Source organism: Hylobates moloch, unplaced genomic scaffold (genome assembly GCF_009828535.3).
Source record: "Hylobates moloch isolate HMO894 unplaced genomic scaffold, HMol_V3 SCAFFOLD_10, whole genome shotgun sequence".
NCBI lineage: Eukaryota > Metazoa > Chordata > Mammalia > Primates > Hylobatidae > Hylobates > Hylobates moloch.
This window is the reverse complement of record NW_026652285.1, coordinates 109,309,652-109,329,265: the sequence shown is the minus strand read 5'-3', so window position 1 is coordinate 109,329,265 and position 19,614 is coordinate 109,309,652. Positions and strand designations below refer to the sequence as shown.

The following is a 19,614-nucleotide window of genomic DNA, read 5'->3' as shown; positions in this document are numbered from 1 at the left end:
CCACCCTCCTGGGCCCACCCCATGGACAGGCCTTCCCGGGGACAGGGTCTCATTCTCCGTGGCAGCGGGAGGCCTCAGTGCGCCCCAGCCTGGTGGGTGAGACAGGCTTCCTGGTGGGTTCTGGGAGCTGAGCACCCGCCATGGCCCAGCCCTGCAGAGAAGTGTCCCTGAGGGGCCCAGCCCAGGACTGGCCGGGAGACACAGAGGGCAGACGGACAGGGGGTGCCTCAGGGACCACCTGGTCCTCCAAGCCATCGGAGTCCCTTCTCACATCCCATGCACCTGATGGGACTCTAGTCCCCACCCCAACCATGACATCCGCCAGGGCAGAGGGGTTCCGGGGTCCCCCACACCCTGCGCCACCGGCCCTGCTCCCTGCTGGCTGGGTTCTCCCCTGCGCCCCCAGAAGGGGCCCCAGCTCCCTCGGTGGGAAGTCCCCGCCCCCCAGGCCCGCCATTCCTTGGGAGCTTCTGTCCCCAGCGGCCGCCCTGAGAAACACACCCGGGAGTGGGCGGGCTCCTGTGCCTGAGCCCCAGGGCCCGGAGTGTCCACCAGGAGGCAGCATCGGGCCACTTCCCCCACCTGCCCAGGCGGCTCCTGTCTAGGGGAGTGAGGACCGCCACCCCAGATAACAGCCTGGTTTATTTGCACAGAAGGGGAAGCAGGTGACCGGAGGTCAGCTGCCGCGGGGACCCCCCCGCCAGGGCCCTCCAGAGCCCTCCCAGCCGGGGAGGGTGGGGTGGTCTGTGCAGCAACCGCCCCTCACAACTGCTGGGAGGCCAAGATCTCAGGGTTCTCGAAGCAGTGGGCCTCTTTGGTGGTGGCCTTCGGGGGGCTGCAGACGTTACAGGGGCAGCAGCGGGTCACCAGGCGGTCCCAGGGCTCCAGAGAGTGGAGCCAGATGGGGAGCCAGGCCCAGGAGCGCAGGCGGACAGGCAGCCAGGCTGGCCGGCGCCGCTGCAGGACAGTAACCAGGATGACGAGGAGCACCAGCCCCACCAGGGGACCCCCGACGGCGGCCAGCACCGTGCCCCCTGCCAGGGAGAGCCCGAAGGCCGCCAGGGGCAGCAGCAGGAATCCGAGCAGCAGGTAGACCCCGGCCACCCAGCGGTAACTGGCAGTCACCACCCCAAAGTGCCTGGCCAGCGGGATGGGCAGCCGCAGTGCAGGCACCAGGTACCACAGCAGGATGCCGGCCAGGTTGAAGAAGAAGTGGATGAGGGCGACCTGGGGGCGAGGGGGCTGTCAGGGGCCTGGGCCCAACGAGGTGGGGTCACCAGGGGCCTAGGACCCCCACCCTCCTCCACCCTACAGAAGGAGTGCCAAGTCTGAAGTTCATCCTGCTCCACGGCTGAGATGGCCATCTTGGAGGCGGGCTGTGGCCAGATGTGGACACGTTCCCCAGCATGCCTCCCGAACACTCCTGGGACCTGCAGTCCAGCCCAGCACCCCCGGGTGCTGACTGCATCACTGCTGCCCTGAAGGGGGACCTGCAGGGGAAGCACCCCCCGACCTGGCTCTGCCTGTGCCTCCTGCCAAGAGACCCCGTCTCCTCAGTCCCTAGTGTGCTGAGCCTGCACAGCCCAGGCCCTGAGGGGAGGAGGCACAGGGTCACAGGAGGGGGAACACACGGCCCCTCCAGGGGTTGCCGGACTTGGAGGAGTCCACACACAGGTGCAGTCTGGAGGGCTTCCTGCAGGGGGTGGAGCAGGACCCTGTACTGGGAGGATCTAAGTGGATAGAGACAGGGCAGAGGCAAGAACGAGGGTGGGTTCCAGGGGGTGCCGCACTTGTCTCTTCCTGTCAGCGGCGGCGCAGCATGACCCGGAGTTTCGGGAGCTGAACCTGTTGGGCCTCCGGGCAGCAGGCCACAGATGGACTGTTTTAGAGGGAGAACCAGCTAGACTAAATGAGACTGGGGGTGGGGCACAGAGCTGGGGGCTCAGACTGGGGGAAGTGTCCTGGAGGCGGAACCACAGCCCTGGCAGCGGCAGGGCAGGGCCCAGCACTGGTGGGACTCCGCCTTTGCAGATGCGGGATGGGGGCTGGGAGGGTCGTCCAGATGGGGACCTGCTGGAGGTGAGTGGCTGCTCCTTGAGGGAGCAGGGGTTGGGGGAGAGCATCTGAGGGTGCTGGAATAGAGGGGCTTGGAGCCCCCTGAGACTGGGGGCAGGCCCCAGGGGCACAGCAAAGAGCCGAGAAAATATGGAAATGAGGAGGTCTAGGGAGGAGACGCAGGGCGGGTGTGAAATGTGTGCAGGACCCGTGGGGTCCAAGGAGTCAGAGCAGCAGGGCTGAGGCTGGCAGCCAGGGAAGGGGTCCGGGAGGGCAGGGGCACAGCCAGCCTGGGGCCCCGGGGCTGGTGACACACGCCTGTCCGTGGGGCTGAGAGGAAGCTGGCCAGTTCTGGCAGTGGGGCAGGGTGGACGGTACCTGCAGGGCGCTGAGCATCCTGTCTGCGGGGCTGGCCAGGGCAGCCAGCAGGGCCGTGGTAGTGGTGCCGATGTTGGAGCCCAGTAAGAGGGGGTACGCCCGGTCCAGACTGATCACCCCGACCCCTGGGGGAACTGGGGGTCACCACAGGGCCCCAGCCCGAGCCCCCGTTCCTGAGGCCTCTGTCCTGCCTGCTCACCCATGAGGGGCACGATGGCTGCCGTGAAGACGCTGCTACTCTGCAGTGCGAAGGTCAGGCCGGCGCCCGCAAGGAGGGCCAGGTAGCCGCCCAGCCAGCCCAGCGGGAAGGGGAAATCTGTGGGGGATGCCGGGTTAGCCCTGGCCAGCGCCCACAAGAGGGGCCAGGTAGCCCCCGAGTCAGCCTGGTGGGAAGGGGAAGTCTGTGGGAGATGCCGGGTCAGCCCTGGCCACCGCACCTCCTCCCACGCCCTCACCCGCATTGATGACCGTTCTCACAACCTGGGCCACGCGGCCGCGCAGCACAGAGTTGAGCAGCTTGACTATGAAGACCAGGCAGCCGCAGAGCACCAGCAGGGAGCCGGCCAGCAGGATGCAGCCCACAGCCAGGTCCGTGAGCTCCGTGCCCGCAAACAGGTGGCGGCCTGGGGGCAGGGCAGGGGCAGGTGAGGGGGAGCCTGGGGGGCAGGCCGGGGTGGGTGGGCCTCACAGGGCAGCCTGTCCGCTGGGGCTGTGATGTTATTCTCCATGTAGGGGCAAGTGAGGGGGAGTGGGGGGGGTGTGGAGGGCTTGGGGTGGGCTGGGCCTCACAGGGCAGCCTGTCCGCCGGGGCTGTGCTGTTCCTCTCTGTGTAGGGGCCGAAGGCTCCACAGTCGCTGCTGTTCCCCTGGGTCTGGAGAGGGCAGGGAGGACTCAGGACAGGCTCAGCAGGCAGACAGAGGTCAGAGGGCTCAAGGGGAGGGTGGGTGGGGCGGGATGACTCAGCAGGTGGGAGGTTGGGGGTCAGTGAGGGCCTGGGGTTGGGTGCCTCACCGGCTGCCCCGTGGTGCCGCACCAGTGCTTAATGAGACTGCTGTTGGCGACGTTGCCTGTGGCACTGCTCATGATCGTGTCGGAATCCAACTGGGGGCCAGAGGGGTCGTGACGGTGTGCTGCACCCTCCCTCAGGACTCACCTGGGGCTCCGGCGCCCACAGGGTCCAGCCCAGCCCTGCCCACTGCTGCCCTCTCCTCCCCGTCCCAGGACAGGGCCCAGACCCTCCGCTGACCCTCCATCAGGGCAGGGCGGGCCTCTGCCTCCTCCTACCCGGCCTGCTGGGGCTCTGTGGGCGGGGGCGGCGGGCCGTCCTCACCTGCACGATGAGGCGTGTGAGCGGCTTCGTCAGCACCTTGAGGATGTCGGGCGCCTGCGCCCCGAGCGGCAGGCTGGCGGCACCCAGGGCCAGCTCGCTCAGCCTCTCCAGCAGGGCCGTGGCACTCTCCAGTGGCAGCAGGACCAGCACCGTGAGCCAGTTGAAGATCCCGTGCACCGCCGAGCCGCTGAAAGCCCTGTGGCCGCAGAGAGTAGGCGGGGTCAGGTTGGGGGGCCTGGGCTGGGGCTGCCACTGCAGCCCCAGCCCAGCCCTTCCACCCGCAACTCACCTCTGAAATTCATCCCGGTCCCCTGACTGCGCCATTGAGACCAGGGTGCTCGTGATGGATGTGCCTACGTTGACACCCATGATGATGGGCACAGACGCCCGGACAGTCAGCACTGCCGGTGGGGGGGGCTGAGTCAGCCTGCGGCCCACCCTGCCCCCGCCACCACCCGGGGAGGGAGTGTGCACGCACGCTTAGCAGCCACCATGCTGACCGCGATGGAGGAGGACGTGCTGGAACTCTGCACCAGGGCTGTGACCAGTACGCCAATGACCAGTCCGGCCACGGGGTTGGACAGCACCACGTTGTCCTTGAAGATGTCTCCGGCCACTTTGCCTACACCGGCAAGAGAGGTGCGCTGAAGCTGCGGAGGGCTGGCTGCCCGCCCCGCCCTGGGCACCGGTCCCGTCACTCACTGCCCAGCAGCTGGAAGGCGGAGCTGAGGACGTCCAGAGAGCAGATGAAGAAGTACAGGCTGCCGAGGAGCCCACAGGCCTTGAGGACGCTGCCAGCCACGCGGCGCAGCCTGCCGGCCACGCGGAGCTCTGAGGACACAGGGCAGGCTGTCCCTGGCCGACCCTCCACCCTGACAGGTCTCCCTCCCAGGCCCCTCATCCTCTGCCCCCTCTCTCCTCCGTCTCCAACAGGGCTGGGTCACATTTCCTCCTCTTCCATAACCCCCAGGGCAGGACCTGGGTCCCTGCCTTTCCAAGCCGGAAGCCCTTGGGACCCTCCCTCGCAGGAGCAGGAGGGGAGGGACGGATGGGCAGAGATGGCCAGTCTGCCCCAGGACAGCACAGACGCCCGGTTGAGGGACACGTGTCTCCCCAGAGGGGGCCTGCATGGTGGAGTTCCCCATGCACAGCCTGTTTGGGCAGGCCCCACCCTGCTCTGTCTCCCCAGTCCCGTGGGGGACAGAGGCCTGCCAGCCTGCCACCCCCAGAACCTCCAGACCCACCTTTCCAGGACTGGCTTGTGTCCTTCAGCTGAGGGAGGGTCCAGGGGTCTGTGTCCCCCTCCTCCAAGACTGGAGCAGAACTGGAGGTCCCTGTGGAGGTAGAATTGAGTACGGTTGTTTCCAGGACCACCTCCCTCCAACTGGGGGCACAAGGGCACAGGCCGGAGGACGGGGGGAGGCGTAAGAGGCCCGGAGTGAGGGACAGAAACGGAGCGGGGAAGACGGGGCTCCAGCTGGGCTGGACCTGAGCGGAGGCGTCATGAGCCCTGTGGGTTCCCCGGGAGGCCCACAGGAAACCTGGCCTGTCTCTGCCCAGTGCCTGGGAGGGTGGGTGGTCAGACTGGTCAAGGCCTGGGGCATGGGGGCCGCTGGTACCTTCATTCCTCAGAGTCCTTTCCACTAGGTCAACCACGTCCAGAGTGGGGTGGGGGACCTGGCTGCCCGGAAGGGAACTCGGCATGGATTTCGGGCAGGGACAGACCCAGACCCAGGTCCGGATCTGCTAGGGGGGACGCACGTGTCAGAGACATTTCCTCCTGCCCCGGCCCTGTCCTCACAAGCTGGATTCACACCCCTGGGTCCCCTGAATTGAGCCCTTGGCCGCCACCCTCCCTCCCTACCCCCTGCAGGCCTCAGTGACCATCCCCCTTTCTCCATCCGCAGGGGGATGGCTACAATGACCTCAAGCAGTTGTCAGGCGAGCCCAGTCCAGTTTCAGGGGTAGACTCGAGGGGGCTCCGGCTCCCCGGCTCCCTTGCTGGTCCTGACTGGAAGGCCTGGCTAGTGCCGAGGGTGCAGGGTGCCGGGGCTCAGGCCATGAGCTGGGGAACCTGGGGACCTCCCCTATCAGGTGTCATCGGGGACACTGTGGATGGTCCCGACTTAGACTTTGGCATTTGATACTGAACAGTGACGTCTCGGCTTGATAAGGGCCCCACGCCCTGGTGATGGGGAGCAGGTGGGGTCCTCACACCACCTCAAGGCTCCTGGCCCTGAAGCTGCTGCCTTAGCCTCCTGGGCCTGGTCACCCCACCCCTGGGGCCCCCCACCTGGACCCCCTCCACCTAGTGCCCTGGGCTCAGGTCCAGGGGTCCTCTGCCTCACCCTCCCTCCTGCTGCCCAAGCCTGGCGTCTCTTGCCCTTGGGTCCTGGAGGCTCAGGATGGGGCCCAAGCCCTGGGCCTGGAGGCCACCCAGCCTTGGCCTCACTGTCCCTGGGCCTCAGCCTGGTCCTAGGAGCTCCTACCTGTGTGGGTGGTGAGGGGGCACCTGCAGGGAGGAGACACGGGGCGGGAGCAGCTGCAGGTCAAAGATCCCCTGATCGCACACATGACCTGCTGGGTGCTGAGCCCATTAATGTTTACCCAGGAGCCCAGGCCCTCACGGGGGTACCCTCCTGGCCCCAAGGCCCCTAGGCCTCGTCCCCATCCTATCACTGTGGGGCTAGGACCTCCAAGACCAAGCCCAACCCTCCTAGAGTGGGGCTTCTCCCAGGGGTGGGCTCCGAATCAGGCCAAGGGCACTGCAGGGCAGGGCACCGGCCCTCAGTACTGGGCATCCCCAGCAGGCATCCGTGTGACCCAAGAGACACACTACACCCAGCCAGGCAGGATGCTAGAGCATGGCTGGGTCTGCCCGGGAGTCGAGAGACGCCAGCCCCCCACTTCCATGCACCTCAGGGCTCCCCAGACCTTCTCAGGGTCATCCCTGCCCCCGGCAGAGCAGGGGAGGGAAGCCCTTTGCACCAGGTGGTGGGGGAGGACGGGCTTTTTCATGTAGCCAGGGAGGGCACCCAGCCCGAGGTCAGAGGGTTCAGATCCGGGTTCAGGGCAGGGTTGGGCCCAGCAGGCTGCTAGCGGGCTTGGCCCTGGTATAGCCAGCGACGGCGGCCGGCAGCCTCCATCTGCAGAGGGGAGGACAGAGCTCCCTAGACCACCTTGCCCACCCACTTCCTGGCCCAGTGCACAGCTCTCCCCAGCGGAGTCCCAGCTGGCCCCACCGCCTGTGGGGTGTCCCCTAGGAGGACAGGGCCTCTTCCTACCCTGGGGTGTGGGGCAGCTCCCCCAGAGGCTCACCCTGCCCAGGGGCTGCTGGTGCCCTGCTCTGCTTGCCGCCCAGCCCCCGCTGCGCACATGGGGACTTTGCCCTGGAGAAGGTAGAAGCTTCTGAGTGTCCGCTCAGCAAATTCTCTTCCGTCTCCCTCCTGCGCCCTTGCTCTGGGGGTGGGGGGCAGCAGTCCTTCCCTGGGGCTCCTGAGTGACAGCTGCTTCCAGTGGGGGTGGCGGTGTTGCAGCACTGACTTGGTGGTCACTGCTGTCCCCAGCCCCGGCCCCCCAAAAGGGTCTGTGTGGTGGCTGATCGGAGACAGGAAAGGTTCAGCCAAGGATGAGACCAACTGGGCTGTCAGACCTCAGGCAGGCCCCGCCGAGGCATCCTCTTCAGTGCCCGTATGGCTTCATGCCTGCACGAGACCCTCCCAGAACCACACCCGACACAGTAGGAACTCCAGGAGCTTTGTTGAGTGGGTGAATTCACAGGGCTGCCATGCAGAGCAGGGAGGAAGGAGGTGGTCTTGCCACCCTCCTGGTACACCCCGGGGATGTCTGTGGGAGAGGAGAGACCTGCTCTGGGCAGCCGGCCAGGCACAGCCGGCCTGGCCCTGCCCCTCCAGCCTGCAGCGCAGGCCCCCGGGACTGGCCTTCGCATCCTCTTGGGAGCCATCCTTTGCGCTGCGTCTAGGCCCAAGCCGGGCTTGCCGCCCACTCAGACAGCGGTGTCCTCACCAGGCACATCCGGTCGGGCTAGTCTGGGGTCTGCTCATTGTGGCCAGGACAGGTGGGAGGTCACCAGCCTCCTGCAGAGCCTCCCAGCCCCCAACTTTAGGCTGTGGCCTGGGATGTTCACGGCTGCGATGATACCACCCTGCTGGGCCACACGAAGCTGCGTATAGGACGCTACTGCCAGGTTGTTCTGAGTGGGCTGAACCCATGATGGTGCGTGGTCAGGGGTTCCAAGGCAGGCATTTCCCCTGCAGGGGTGGGAATGGCCAGAGTTCAGACCTCGGGGCTGCCTAGGGGTGGGCAGCAGAGGCTGCCACAGCCCCAGCAGCAGTATCTGGGCCGGGGGAAGTGGGGCTGGGGGCCCAGGGCAGGGCACAGCCCAGCTAGCTGCTGAGTGATGGCGCTGCCTTTGAGGGAGGTGAGGGGCAGGGGTTCCAGTCTTGCTGGCTCCTGCTCAGCCTTGACTGCCAGGAAAGCAGCCAGGTCCAGGTCTAGCAGAGCCACCCCTCCACGAGGCGTGGGCGTGCCCTGGCAGCACTGCGGACAGGGGATCCAGCACTGCTCGGGTGCCCGTGCGTCCAGCCGCCGCACACACGCCTGGCAGAAGGTGTGTCCGCAGTAGAGGCGGCGGGGCAGGTGCCTGGAGAGGTCATAGGCCGAGCAGCAGATGATGCAGTCTCTCTTCCGGGGGCCCCCCTCCTCCGAGGCCTGGGGGCCCTCCGGCTGCAGCATCCTGCCAGAGGGAAGCCAGCAGTGGACAGCCCACCTCGAGGACCTTCTGCCTGGATGGGGTGCTGGCCCCAGAAGCCCACCCCAGAGGTCAGGCGCTGGGTCTGTGGGGCTGGTGCGTGCAGACCTGGGAGGGAGCGTGGCATTGGGGCACAGGCAGACAGCAGGGTCTGCACACCTCTGGTTCATGTGGGCGCCAGCCGGGCAGCCTCCTGTTCCCGCAGGACCCCCCTGGCCCAGCCCCAGGCCTCCACCCTCCTGGCTGACCTGAGCCCAGGCCTCTTACCTGCATGGGCTCTGCTGGGTGGCTATGTACAGCCACGGGGTGGCTGGAGAAGGGGGTGGGGGACCCAGGGCGCCCTGCGGCTCCCTCCTGGGTTGCATTACTGGCCTTGCACGGGAGTCAGGAGAGAGGCAGGTGGCCAGCTGCGGCGGGCGTGGGCTCCCGTTTCAGCCACAAAGCCTTGAAACTAGATCTAATGGCACCACCCACTTGCAAGAGATAAGGTGCCCCCCGCCCCCTGCCCACACCCTCCTGTCCAGACCCAGCTAGCTTCTGCTAACACCTCATCCAGGCTGGCCTTGGGGTCCATTCCCCCACTCTCAGGCCTTCTCTCCATGCTCACACCCTTCCCCACACTCAAAACCTCCCTCACCTCTCCCCCACCCTTGCCCTCTCCCTTCCTTACCCTCCCCCTCCCCTCCCCTTCCCTCCGCTCCCTCACCCTTACCCTCTCCTTCCCTTAACTTCCCCTCCATACTGGAATGTTTTCCTGCGTTGGCCTCTGCTCACGTCTCTTCCTCTAGGAAGCCTGCCAGGGTTCCCTGCTGGCTCAGAGCCCTCTGCAGACTTTGCCACTGTGCTTGTCTGTGGATCTGTGTGGCTTCTCAGCCTCACTTTGGTGCCCGCTGGACGGCAGAGGGCTGCACCAGTCCACATGGACTCCAGGTGGCGCACCAGCTCCGTGTCTGGGGATCCCCGCTCCCAGCCGGGACCCCAGACAGCGCCAGATGCCTCCTTGGTAGGCAGCTCCCAGCTGCTTTGTGGCCTCCAGGCCACCCCGGGAGGCCCAGGTTCCAGGAGGTGTGATCAGTGTGTCCACACCGGACCACAGGCAGAGCAGAGTTGAGGGACCAAGAAGGGTTGGGATGGGTGGGCAGGATCCCAGGACCACTCACAGCCCTACTGGGTGGAAGCAAATGGCCCCTCCTCACCCCTGCCCACCTTCTTGGCAGTCTGCCCCCAGGACTGGTCAGACAAGTTCCCGTGGCTGGCCTGGGTGTGGTCACCCTCCAGTGGGGGCCAGTGACGGGGCAAGGCGGGGAGCCTGGCACGCTAAGTCCCGGCACAGGGTCAGGGCAGTGACCCATCCGTCCCATGCCTGGAGACCTCTGCATGCCACGCGCCTGCCCTGCCCTGCTGCGGAGCCGGTCACCATGCGTCAGGGAAGGGCTGGCATGGCGTGAGGACCCGTCTGTCCTGCGTGGCCAGCTCGGCTGCCACCTCCTCGCCTTGTCTCCGCCCTGCCCAGAACACCGGGGCGCCCCAAGCTGGCCTCAATGCTCACTCCCTGCCTGGCACCCCGGCCTACAGTGGCGAGGCAGTACCTGCGCAGAGCAGCCTAGCGCCTCGTGCTCAGCCCCAGAGAGGCCCCCATCCTGCTCAGCAGACCAGAAGACGGCCCAGCACCCACGGCCCCAGCCTCCTTCTGCCTCGTCCTCAAGGCCTGGTCCAGGCCACCTCCTCCCGGAAGCCCAGGCCCCGAGGCAGGACAGCAGGTGTGCAGGAATTAGATATTTCCTGGGAAACTAGAAAAACATCCCAGCCGAGGTTGGGAGGTGAATCACCAGTGGGCAGGGCGTGGTCCTGGCTGTCTGGGCTCTCCTGTCCCAACCTTCCACTCCCTGAAACCTGAAGCACCTACCGCACCCACCACCCTCCTGTCGACACACTCCTCGTCTTGGAGGCCTTTTGTGGGGTCCCCCCAGTTCCATGCGCCATATCCTCCTGCTGTCCGACTCACGGACTGACCCCAGCTCACAGTCTCAGCCTGGGCCCCAGGGAGCGCAAGTCAGCTCAAATCCAGACCTGGCTCAGCCAGGGCCGTGGACACGCTGCAAGCCCTCGTGCAGCCTCTGGGCAGACCCGGGACCTGCAGGCCAGGGGAAAGTGTGGACGTCATGAGGCAGTGGCATCCCTGTCCCCACAACGTCCACAGTGACTGTGCGTGTGTGTCCTCGGGCCCACATAAAGGGGCAGATGCCCTGTGCCCAGCTACAGCCCCCTCCCAAAGGAGCCTGCAGCAAAGAAAAGTTGCTGGAAGATCACCCTGCTTTATTGCCTGGGCCTTAAGGTAATCAGGGGTGTCTCTCTCCAGCCAGGGCCTGGGATTCCGTTTCAGGAGCTCGGGCTGAGCGGCCACCTTCCTGGTGGGTCCGTGCCCCAGTCCCTGGTGTGAAGGGGCCGATGCCCATGACAACAGCCACCCCGAATGTCCGGGCACTGCCTGAGCCACATTTGCTGAGGTCTGGGTCCTGGCCCTGGCAGAGTGGGCTGGGCTAGGAGATGACACAGCAACAGCAGCTGTGGCAGCGGCAGAAGGGGGGGCAGTGGCAGCAGCGGCAGCAGGGGCAGCAGCAGCAGTGGTGGGCGATGTCATCCCCACGCCCCACGGGCGGAGGGCCAGCATAGGTCAGTCCGGCCGGGCGCTGACTGTTGCTGTAGGGGTTGCCAGGCTGCCACCAGGCCTGCTGGTTCTGGATGGGGGCAGCCCCCTGGTTACCCTTGGTGCCCTTGGGCCCTGGGACCTCAGTCGGCTGCAAGAGGTGGGTTGGCTCCGGGGCACAGGGCCCCACTGGCAGCGGCTGCATCTCCGAGGATGAGGAACAGGTGGAAGCTACCTCTAACTGCTGCCCGAGGTCAGGCCGCAGGTGAGCCCGGGGGATGCTGATGTGGGCATATGGGTTCTTGACGACCATCTCTTGGGGGTCCATGGTCCAGCCTGCAGGAGTGGGCAGAGAAGACAGACACGGACTCAGTGGAGTGGGATGGCTGCCCACGAGCCTGCGGCCCTAGAAAGCCCCCACCAGGAGCAGCGTGCCTTGTCCAAGGCCAGCATCCCCAAGGCACCGGTGCCTGGTGTGCCGTCACCTCCAACTGTGTGTGCAAGGCTAGTGTCATGGGCGTGAGCCAAGTGTGAGCAAGCAGCAAGGGCCGGTGTCTCCCAGCTGCCAGCCCTGCCAGGGATCCTCCCACTCCCCTGGTGGCATTGGTCCTGGGATGGAGCTGGGAATGGGGTCGGGGAGGCTGAGAGATGGGAGAGAAGGGGGCTGACCCTGCAGTGCCCCTGAGTTCAGGGCAGTCCCGGCAGCCAAGGGCTTACCTGTGGTGGCAACACAGCAGTCTGTCCTCTCGGTCTTCTGAGCTCTAGGTCCCAGTGCCTGAGTTGAGCGACTGGCAGCCGCTTTTCCCTCCTTGGGAGGGGCGGGGCCATGGGGCGGGGCTCAGAGATGGGGTTCCCAAGATCCCAAGAGGCCCCAGCAACTGGAGCACGGCAGCTGGCCCACCCCTCATCCTCAGGTGGGTGGCAGCCCAGGCCTGGGCTTTGAGGGGCACTGCCAAACCAGTGACTCAGCCCCTCACATCCAGGGCATGGCCTGGGCCCTAAAGGGCATCTGCAGCTTGCCAGAGAGGAGGGCAGGAGGTGAGCCTGAGGAAGTGGGGTGAGGCCCTCAGATTCCCGGGCCTGCAGTCCTCAGCCATTGCTCACACACCTCAAAGCCTCCGCTGAGGCAGGGCTTCTGAGCCTCTGAGCCTCTTCTTAACAGAGACCAAGCTGTTTGAGAGCCGCAGGCTCTTGGAGGCTTTCTGCTTTTTTTCTGAGATGGAGTCTCGCTCTGTTGCCCAGGCTGGGGTGCAGTTGCGCGATCTCAGCTCACTGCAACCTCTGCCTCCCAGGTTCAAGTGATTCCCCTGCTTCAGCCTCCCGAGTAGCTGGGATTACAGGCACCCACCACCACGCCTGGCTAAGTTTTTGTATTTTTAGTAGAAATGGGGTTTCACCATGTTGGCCAGGCTGGTCTCAAACTCCTGACCTCAGGTGATCCGCCTGCCTCGGCCTCCCAAAGTGCTGGGATTACAGGCGCGAGCCACCGCACCCGGCCGATTTTTGTTTGAGACAAGGTCTCTGCCATCCAGGCTGGGGTGCAGTGGCATGATTTGGCTCACTGCGCCCTCAACCTCCTGGTCTCTAGTGATCCTCCCACCTCAGCCTCCTGAGTAGCTGGAAGGACTACAGGTGCACCACCACGCCGGCTGATTCTTTATAGAGACGTAGGTCTCACTATGTTGCCTAGGCTGATCTCAAACTCCAGGACTGAAGTGATCCGCCTGCCTCCACCTCCCAAAGTGCTGGATTCCAGGCGTGAGCCGGCGTGCCCAGTGGCTTTTCTGCTTTTTTCACTGATAAAAAATGTTTGATTTGCACGTTTTGTCACAGGTCTTATCTTACAATCAGTGACACGGGCTTTAGACACTACTGATATTTTTAGCTCATTTCTCAAACTGCAGTTACCCTCTGCCTGGCGGGCGTGGGGGCCACACGCGCCCCCCAGCGTCCCCACCCTGGGCCCCCCGCCTCCAGCCGAGCTCCAGCTCCATCTGCACCGGCGCAGGCAGGGGTGCAGCGGGCACCGGCGAGTGCCGCGGGGGCGACCCACGGCAGTGGGGCCCTTGGGGCCCAGGGGAGCACCAGCAAGGGCGCGGTCCAGTCAGACGTGGCTGTGTAGGGCCAGTCAGACCGGTCGGGACATGAGTCCAGGAAACCTGGCCCCGATTTGGGGAGAACTGGGTGCTCCTGGGGACCCAAAACGAGAGGCCGGAGACGGAAGTCCACTGCGCAGGCGCCGGAAGCCACGCCCACCTCCCTGCCTGCCCCTTGCGTGGGGCCTATAGCGCATGCGCGAACAAGGCAGGACCCGGCCGTGGAAATATTATTGCCCAGAAGCCCCTGCGCTCCAGGGTTGCCCGAAAGACCCGGTTCGGATGTGACCAATACTCGGCTTGGGGTTCTCCAATTCTGAATGGCGGGTCCGAAAAGGCCCGGCCTGGGGGGCGGGGCCTCGTGGCGGGGGCGGGGTCTCACTACTTACGGGGCGGGGTCTCGTTGAGGGGGCGGGGCCTGCGGCCTGGTGCTTCCTCGGGCGCGCGCCGGGTCGGTGAGCAGAGTCTGCGACGGAGCTGGGCTCCCGGCCCTCCCCAGGCCCAGGTTGCCTCAGTTGCCCCACCATCTTGCCAGGGCCCCGTAAGGACCCCTCCAGCAGCGCCCGTGTCACCCGCACACCTCTCCCTATTGCTCTTACGAGTGACACTCGCCCGAGGCCCCACGGAGGGGCCAAGCCAGACCCTATGCGCAGGGCCGCTCCTCCAGCCTGTTTTGCCCACGCGAGCTCCCGCACCATCGGCACCATCCCCTCTGGGCTCAGCACTCTGCAGGCCCTGGGGCTCTGCCTAGAGCAGGTGCGGTCTGGCCAGTCCAGCGGAGAGAGGAGGTGAAGAAGGCCAGGCTGTCCAGGGCCAGGTGCTCCAGAGCTGGTCACAGCGTGGCAGCGGAGGCCCTCGAAGCCCTGGTCCCCTGCCCCACGGTGACCAGCAAGCCCGAGGGCTCCACAGGCAGAAGGCGGACCCAGGAGGGCAGGGAAGCCCCGGGTGAGGAAGCGGAGAGGCCCGGGCCTGCGCGCTGGAGTGCCAGGGGCCACCCTGTCCGGGCAGGTGCGGTCCTCAGGGCCGCCTCCGCCCCACACTGGGCTGCCAGCCTGTCCTTCGTGCACTCCCACCGGGCCCGTCCGTCCACCGGCCTCGGCCTTCTGATCCGCTCCGCCCGCCCCGCTCTTGCCCATTAGGGTCACAGCGACCTATCTGAGCTACGGCACCGGGCACAGGCGGAGCTGGAGGACTCGGGGCCTTCCCATGGGGTGGGGGTCGGGGTTAGGCACCGGTGGGCCCTGGGACCAGCTCCCCTGGGATCCTCCGCGCAGGTCCCCTCCTTCTCGCTCCAGCGTCCTGAGGCCTCCTAGTGTGAGGGAGAACAGCCGGATTCCCCTCCTGAATTTGGGGAGGGCTTGGCCAGGACCCAGAGTCAGCCTGGAGAGAACTGGGGGCGACGCGGGGGTCCTGCCCCCCACGCAGTCCGCGGGCGAGGGCGACGCCGGGAGCGGACCGAGGGGCGGCCGGGAGGCTGGCCCCGCCCCGCGGACCCCGCGCGGGTCCCCAGACGGGGGGTGGCGCTGCGGGCGCGGGCGGGCGCCGCGCGCACTGCGGTCCCCGCGCCTCCGCCGCAGAGCGCGCCACGCTCCGCACGCACCTGCCGCCGCCGCCGCCGCCGCGCCGAAACCCGCGCCCCGCGCCCCGCGCCCCGCGCCCGCGCCCCTCGGTGCCGCCCAGGCCCCGCCATCGCCTGAGGTCGCTGCGGCCGCCGCCGGAGCCGCCAGATCCCCCCGAGCTGCCGGGCCGAGGCGCGGGCGCCGCGTCCGGGCCTGCCTTTGAGACAACCTCTGCGGCGGCGGCGCGCGGCCGGGACGCCAGGCTGGGGCAGGTGAGCGCAGGGGGCGGGGGCCGGGGGCGGACTCAGCGCCCCTCCCCACGCGACGGGGGTCGGCCCTTGGGAAGGTGCTTCTGGCCTTGGAGGCGGGGACCGGGGAGGGGGTTGGGTTCTGAGGCCCGCGGAGGTCGGGATCCCACGGCTGAGGTCAGGGTCAGAGGTCGGATGCCCGGTCCTTTGTGCAGGGCGAGGGCTAGGGTAGGGGTGGCCTGGGCACTGCCCTCATGCTGTCTCTCACCTGCAGCTCAGGCCTGGCCCAGGCCTCGCCTCTGCTCCTGCCGCGGAGCCTGCCGCCCGGGTCCTCCTGCAGCCAGCGCTTCGGCTAGCTGCCTTCCCTGGGCGCCCTGTCCTGGAGCCATGGGGCCCACCCTGGCCCTGCCTGCCCCGATGTCCCGGCCCGCGGTCTGCTGACCTCGGCTGCAGGGGGAGCCCCCCCCGCGCCCCCTCGCCAGCCTCAGCAGCCAGAGACCCTGGGTGAGACCCTGGGCCAGACCCCCAGCCCAAGGCAGCCTCCCACCCCTCCCTGCCCCCGCCTGCCTCCCCCTCCCCCACCCCTTCCTCCTCCTCCCAGGACTGGACCAGAGAAGCCACTGTGGCCACTGGGGGGGGCCCTGCGCCCCCAACTCTCGCCGGCTGTCCCTAGGAGTCCAGGGGCCGGCCGGGGGCCCCCCCAGGCCTGGCGGGACCAGGATGCTGCCCCGTCACCTGCCCCCCAGCCCCACACAACGCCCCCACCCACCCGAACATCCAGTCTGACTGGAGACAGCCGGATGCCCTCTGACCCTGGGCCCGAGGCGGGCAGTGGTTGGCCGGGGCTCCTCATGTCCTGCCTGAAGGGCCCCCACGTCATCCTCAAGATGGAGGCCATGAAGATTGTCCACCCTGAAAAGTTCCCTGAGCTACCGGCTGCCCCCTGCTTCCCACCTGCTCCCCGGCCCACCCCAACGCTGGCACCCAAGCGTGCCTGGCCCTCAGACACAGAGATCATTGTCAACCAGGCCTGTGGGGGGGACATGCCTGCCTTGGAAGGGGCACCCCATACCCCGCCACTGCCACGGCGACCCCGTAAGGGAAGCTCGGAGCTGGGCTTTCCCCGCGTGGCCCCAGAGGATGAGGTCATTGTGAATCAGTACGTGATTCGGCCTGGCCCCTCGGCCTCAGCGGCTTCTTCGGCAGCGGCAGGCGAGCCCCTGGAGTGCCCCACCTGTGGGCACACCTACAATGTCACCCAGCGGAGGCCCCGAGTGCTGTCCTGCCTGCACTCTGTGTGTGAGCAGTGCCTGCAGATTCTCTACGAGTCTTGCCCCAAGTACAAGTTCATCTCCTGCCCCACCTGCCGCCGCGAGACTGTGCTCTTCACCGACTACGGCCTGGCCGCGCTGGCTGTCAACACGTCCATCCTGAGCCGCCTGCCGCCTGAGGCGCTGACAGCCCCATCCGGGGGTCAGTGGGGGGCCGAGCCCGAGGGCAGCTGCTACCAGACCTTCCGGCAGTACTGTGGGGCTGCGTGCACCTGCCACGTGCGGAACCCACTGTCCGCCTGCTCCATCATGTAGTAGCGCCTGCCCGCCCGCCACTGCCCACTGAGCCTCGCTCGCTGCTTCTTCAGGGACCCGGCCCTGCCCTGCCGCCCGCCGACCCTTCCTTCCCCACCATGGCTTCCGGCCCCACCCCAAGTGGCATTGTCGCTGCAGCCAACTTTGCCATTAAAACTCTTTGCCAAAGTTTGCACCTGTTCCCTGGACTGAAGCTTGCTCCTGTGGGCTGTGCTCAGGCCTGGGCCTAGGGTGGGCACTCAGGGCTGCAACCCAGACAGGGCCCAGCTTGGAGCTGCCAGAGAGAGGCCCAGTGTTGCTCGGGGTGGGCCTGCTCTGAGCACTGGGGGCCGGGCTGGGCTGTGCATGCAGCTCATGAGGGCCGGGCGGGCTGTGAGTGTGGGTGCAAACCCCCACATGTACAGAGTGGGCTGCTTGTGTGCGCCCGGCAGGGCTACGTGGTGGGTGTGCAGAGCCACCCCAACTGGGCAAAGAGGACATTTTCAATGGTGTGGGGGTGCCTGTGTGGAGGACGACTCAGTTGATTTCCCTCCTGGTGCCCACCTGGACCTGAGCACCCACCTGGGTCTTCCAAGGTTGTGTGGGAGTTGCCTTTGGGCATCTGTGCAGGGATTAGGGACAAAGACTGGCTGAGATGGTGGTAGGGGAATAAGGACCCAGCGCCTCCTTTCTGGCACCTGGACCACCTGTGTGTGAGGAAGAGCCCACCCCAGGCTGGGTGCAGCGTTTCACGCCTGTAATCCCAGCACTTTCGGAGGCCAAGGCGGATGGATCACCTGAGGTAAGAGTTCAAAACCAGGCTGGCCAACGTGGTGAAACCTCTTCTCTACTAAAAATACAAAAAAATTAGCCAGGTGTGGTGGTGCACGCCTGTAATCCCAGCTATTCAGGAGGGTGAGGCAAAAGAATTGCTTGAACTTGGGAGGCGGAGGTTGCAGTGAGCAGAGATCGTGCCACTGCACTCCAGCCTGAGCGACAAAGTGAGGCTGTCTCAAAAAAAAAAAAAAACCCGCCCAGATGGTGAAGATGGGGTAACAAAGACAAGTAGTAACAATGGCATCCCCAGGAGCTGTTTTATTTAAAGCTGCTTCACGTTCAAGGCTCAGTGCTCCATCTCTCACTGGGCCACCCAATGTCTCCATCCCAGACGTGGCGACATGAGGGTGTGCAGGGGCAGAGCTTATGTTCCAAGGCCTGGGTGGGCCCTTGTCCCCTGCAACACAGGCCAGCGCCAACCCCCAGCTGGTCTGGGCCTGACCACGTGGGGAGAGGAACCTTTGCAGGCTGAATTTTCACAGCATGGGCTCCTCCCCCGGCTGGCCTGACCTTCAGGGACACACGCTGGCCCTTATCTGAACACAGGGTGGGTGGAGTCTCTGCCCTCTCCAAGGAACTGACTCACTGCTATATCTCTGTTCACCTTCATGCCTGCTGTGCTCGGCTGGCCCTCAGAGGGGGAAGTGTGGCCAGCGTCAGCCTGTGGCCAGTACGGTGCCCGTCTACCGCAGGGTGAATGGGGTCCTGCTCGCAGACCTTCCTGCTGGGCCGGCCTCCTCCAGGAGCTGTCCTTGGGCACTGGTGTCCTTGGGTTCAGCTAGTGTCTGGGCAGCAGTGCAGCCATGAACTCTGGCAGGGTCAGGCCTCTGGGTAGCCCTGGTTGTGGGTTCAGCAATGGGAGGTCTTGATTGAAGGCCACCGCCCTGGACCCAACCTTGGGTTTTTCCAGCCTGGTCATCAGGCCTCATAGCACCCAGGCATTGGGACATGGGCCAGTCTGGGCCCCCTGGCCTGTTGGCGTCGGGGCTGTCCTGGGCTCTGCTTAGCGGCCGGAGCGATCCAGGAGCATGAAGAGCAGTCCCAGCAGCAGGAGTGGCGTGAAGACCAGCAGCAGCCCGAGAAGCTCAAGAGCCAGCAGGCTCAGCAGCGCCAGACGGCGGGCACAGGGTCCCTGCTCCCGCAGAGCCCAGAGCCGGGCACCCAGGCAGGGTGGACAGGGCAGGAAGGGCAGGCAGCCCCGGCCACCCACAGGCCCTGCCAGGAAGCGCAGCTGGTAGCGGTGCTCCAGGGAGCCCCAGGGCCCAGGGTTGCGGTGCTGGGGTGCAGGGGCCTCTCGGCGGGGCTGGCGTGAGGGCCTGTCGGCCTGTAGCAGCTCCTCCTGCAGCCGGCAGATCTCCCACTCCAACATGGGCGTCTTCTGGCGGCACAGCGGGCAGCGCACCTGGCCCAGGTCAGCACTGGGGGCCGATCCCAGCAGCCTGTGCAGGCAGCCTGCACACAGGCCGTGGCCACAGTTCAGCAGAGCCAGGCGGTGCTCTCTAGGCCCGTAGGGCTCTGTGCAGATCGGGCACTCCTCTTCCCCCTGCCCCGCTGCCTGCTCTCTCCCCTCCTCCTTCCAGGTTGGAAGGGCCCAGGCACCCTCCATGGCCACGGCCCCCAGCAGGGGCTCACTGGCTGTAGTCTCGGCACCTTGGGGGTGCCCGAGGTCATCCCCTTCACTTGCTGGTGCTTGGCACAGAGGGTCCAGGCACTCAGGGCCCAGAGAGGACCCAGGTGGACTGACAGGCCCAGAGCTGGAGTCGGCCGGGTGGAGGGTGGTGGCCCCAGGGCACAGTTCAGGGGTGGTGGCCCTGGGGCAGGAGTCAGGATAGGAAGGCAGGGACCCCAGGGCGGCCCTCAAGGGGAAGCAGGGTCTGGGCTCCACCAGGGCTCTGGCACTGACCTCCCGGCTGGCTCTCCTCACTGGAAGTGGACTTTACTGGGGCCCCAGCAAGGCCGGCCTGCTCTGGGTGGATCCTGGGCCCACGCGGTGCCCTCCCCAGCCAGATCTGGCTGGAGCCCAGCCTCAACCATGTTTAGTCCTGTGCCAGCGACCCGCCGACCACAGATCGAGACTCCGAGACAGCGAGGCGGGTGTGAACAGCCACTGGACTCCTCCAACAGGACT

The 19,614-nt window shown here is 66.4% G+C and overlaps 5 protein-coding genes across 7 annotated transcripts; 1 reads left to right on the top strand and 4 right to left on the bottom strand.

The window, feature by feature from the left end:
- Positions 1 to 623: 623 nt before the first annotated feature.
- SLC34A3 (solute carrier family 34 member 3) lies at positions 624 to 6,434 on the bottom strand. Of its 3 annotated transcripts, none has more exons than XM_032165776.2 (13): positions 6,253 to 6,434; positions 5,383 to 5,509; positions 5,008 to 5,097; positions 4,466 to 4,594; positions 4,242 to 4,385; positions 4,053 to 4,164; positions 3,764 to 3,959; positions 3,445 to 3,534; positions 3,223 to 3,304; positions 2,889 to 3,056; positions 2,633 to 2,749; positions 2,434 to 2,558; positions 624 to 1,227 (listed from the first exon to the last, which is right to left on the bottom strand). In XM_032165776.2, exons 2-13 carry the CDS (start codon positions 5,465 to 5,467, stop codon positions 763 to 765), a joined length of 1,803 nt encoding a protein of 600 aa, XP_032021667.1. In that variant the 5' UTR covers positions 5,468 to 5,509; positions 6,253 to 6,434; the 3' UTR covers positions 624 to 762. The 3 variants fall into 3 exon arrangements, with proteins under 3 accessions (XP_032021667.1, XP_032021665.1, XP_032021666.1); XM_032165774.2 differs by having other exon boundaries at positions 5,383 to 5,506; positions 6,253 to 6,290; XM_032165775.2 differs by having other exon boundaries at positions 5,383 to 5,506; positions 6,112 to 6,258.
- Positions 6,435 to 7,505: 1,071 nt separating this feature from the next.
- Positions 7,506 to 9,643, bottom strand: RNF224 (ring finger protein 224). Its single transcript, XM_032165773.1, has 3 exons — positions 9,293 to 9,643; positions 8,802 to 8,991; positions 7,506 to 8,519 (listed from the first exon to the last, which is right to left on the bottom strand). Exons 2-3 carry the CDS (start codon positions 8,897 to 8,899, stop codon positions 8,060 to 8,062), a joined length of 558 nt encoding a protein of 185 aa, XP_032021664.1. The 5' UTR covers positions 8,900 to 8,991; positions 9,293 to 9,643; the 3' UTR covers positions 7,506 to 8,059.
- Positions 9,644 to 10,829: 1,186 nt separating this feature from the next.
- On the bottom strand, positions 10,830 to 12,619 carry CYSRT1 (cysteine rich tail 1). The gene is made up of 2 exons (XM_032165772.2): positions 11,899 to 12,619; positions 10,830 to 11,517 (listed from the first exon to the last, which is right to left on the bottom strand). The coding sequence occupies exon 2, from the start codon at positions 11,507 to 11,509 to the stop codon at positions 11,075 to 11,077; it is 435 nt and encodes a 144-aa protein (XP_032021663.1). The 5' UTR covers positions 11,510 to 11,517; positions 11,899 to 12,619; the 3' UTR covers positions 10,830 to 11,074.
- Positions 12,620 to 13,701: 1,082 nt separating this feature from the next.
- Positions 13,702 to 16,841, top strand: RNF208 (ring finger protein 208). Its single transcript, XM_032165771.2, has 2 exons — positions 13,702 to 15,108; positions 15,359 to 16,841. Exon 2 carries the CDS (start codon positions 15,885 to 15,887, stop codon positions 16,668 to 16,670), a length of 786 nt encoding a protein of 261 aa, XP_032021662.1. The 5' UTR covers positions 13,702 to 15,108; positions 15,359 to 15,884; the 3' UTR covers positions 16,671 to 16,841.
- An 888-nt stretch (positions 16,842 to 17,729) lies between these two features.
- Positions 17,730 to 19,105, bottom strand: LOC116475918 (uncharacterized). The gene has a single exon (XM_032165767.2). The coding sequence runs from the start codon at positions 19,090 to 19,092 to the stop codon at positions 18,490 to 18,492; it is 603 nt and encodes a 200-aa protein (XP_032021658.1). The 5' UTR covers positions 19,093 to 19,105; the 3' UTR covers positions 17,730 to 18,489.
- Between the last annotated feature and the right edge of the window lie 509 nt (positions 19,106 to 19,614).

What these genes read in the sequence shown, in the direction of transcription:
- SLC34A3 (XM_032165776.2), bottom strand. Translation starts at nt 5,467, where the DNA reads ATGCCGAGTTCCCTTCCGGGCAGCCAGGTCCCCCACCCCACTCTGGAC. An exon ending in AAGGACTCTGAGGAATGAAG is followed by an intron (nt 5,098 to 5,382) that starts GTACCAGCGGCC and finishes CTACCTCCACAG; the next exon opens with GGACCTCCAGTTCTGCTCCA. An exon ending in TCACACGCCTCATCGTGCAG is followed by an intron (nt 3,535 to 3,763) that starts GTGAGGACGGCC and finishes TCTGGCCCCCAG; the next exon opens with TTGGATTCCGACACGATCAT.
- RNF224 (XM_032165773.1), bottom strand. Translation starts at nt 8,899, where the DNA reads ATGCAACCCAGGAGGGAGCCGCAGGGCGCCCTGGGTCCCCCACCCCCT. An exon ending in ACCCAGCAGAGCCCATGCAG is followed by an intron (nt 8,520 to 8,801) that starts GTAAGAGGCCTG and finishes TCCCTCTGGCAG; the next exon opens with GATGCTGCAGCCGGAGGGCC.
- CYSRT1 (XM_032165772.2), bottom strand. Translation starts at nt 11,509, where the DNA reads ATGGACCCCCAAGAGATGGTCGTCAAGAACCCATATGCCCACATCAGC.
- RNF208 (XM_032165771.2), top strand. Translation starts at nt 15,885, where the DNA reads ATGCCCTCTGACCCTGGGCCCGAGGCGGGCAGTGGTTGGCCGGGGCTC.
- LOC116475918 (XM_032165767.2), bottom strand. Translation starts at nt 19,092, where the DNA reads ATGGAGGGTGCCTGGGCCCTTCCAACCTGGAAGGAGGAGGGGAGAGAG.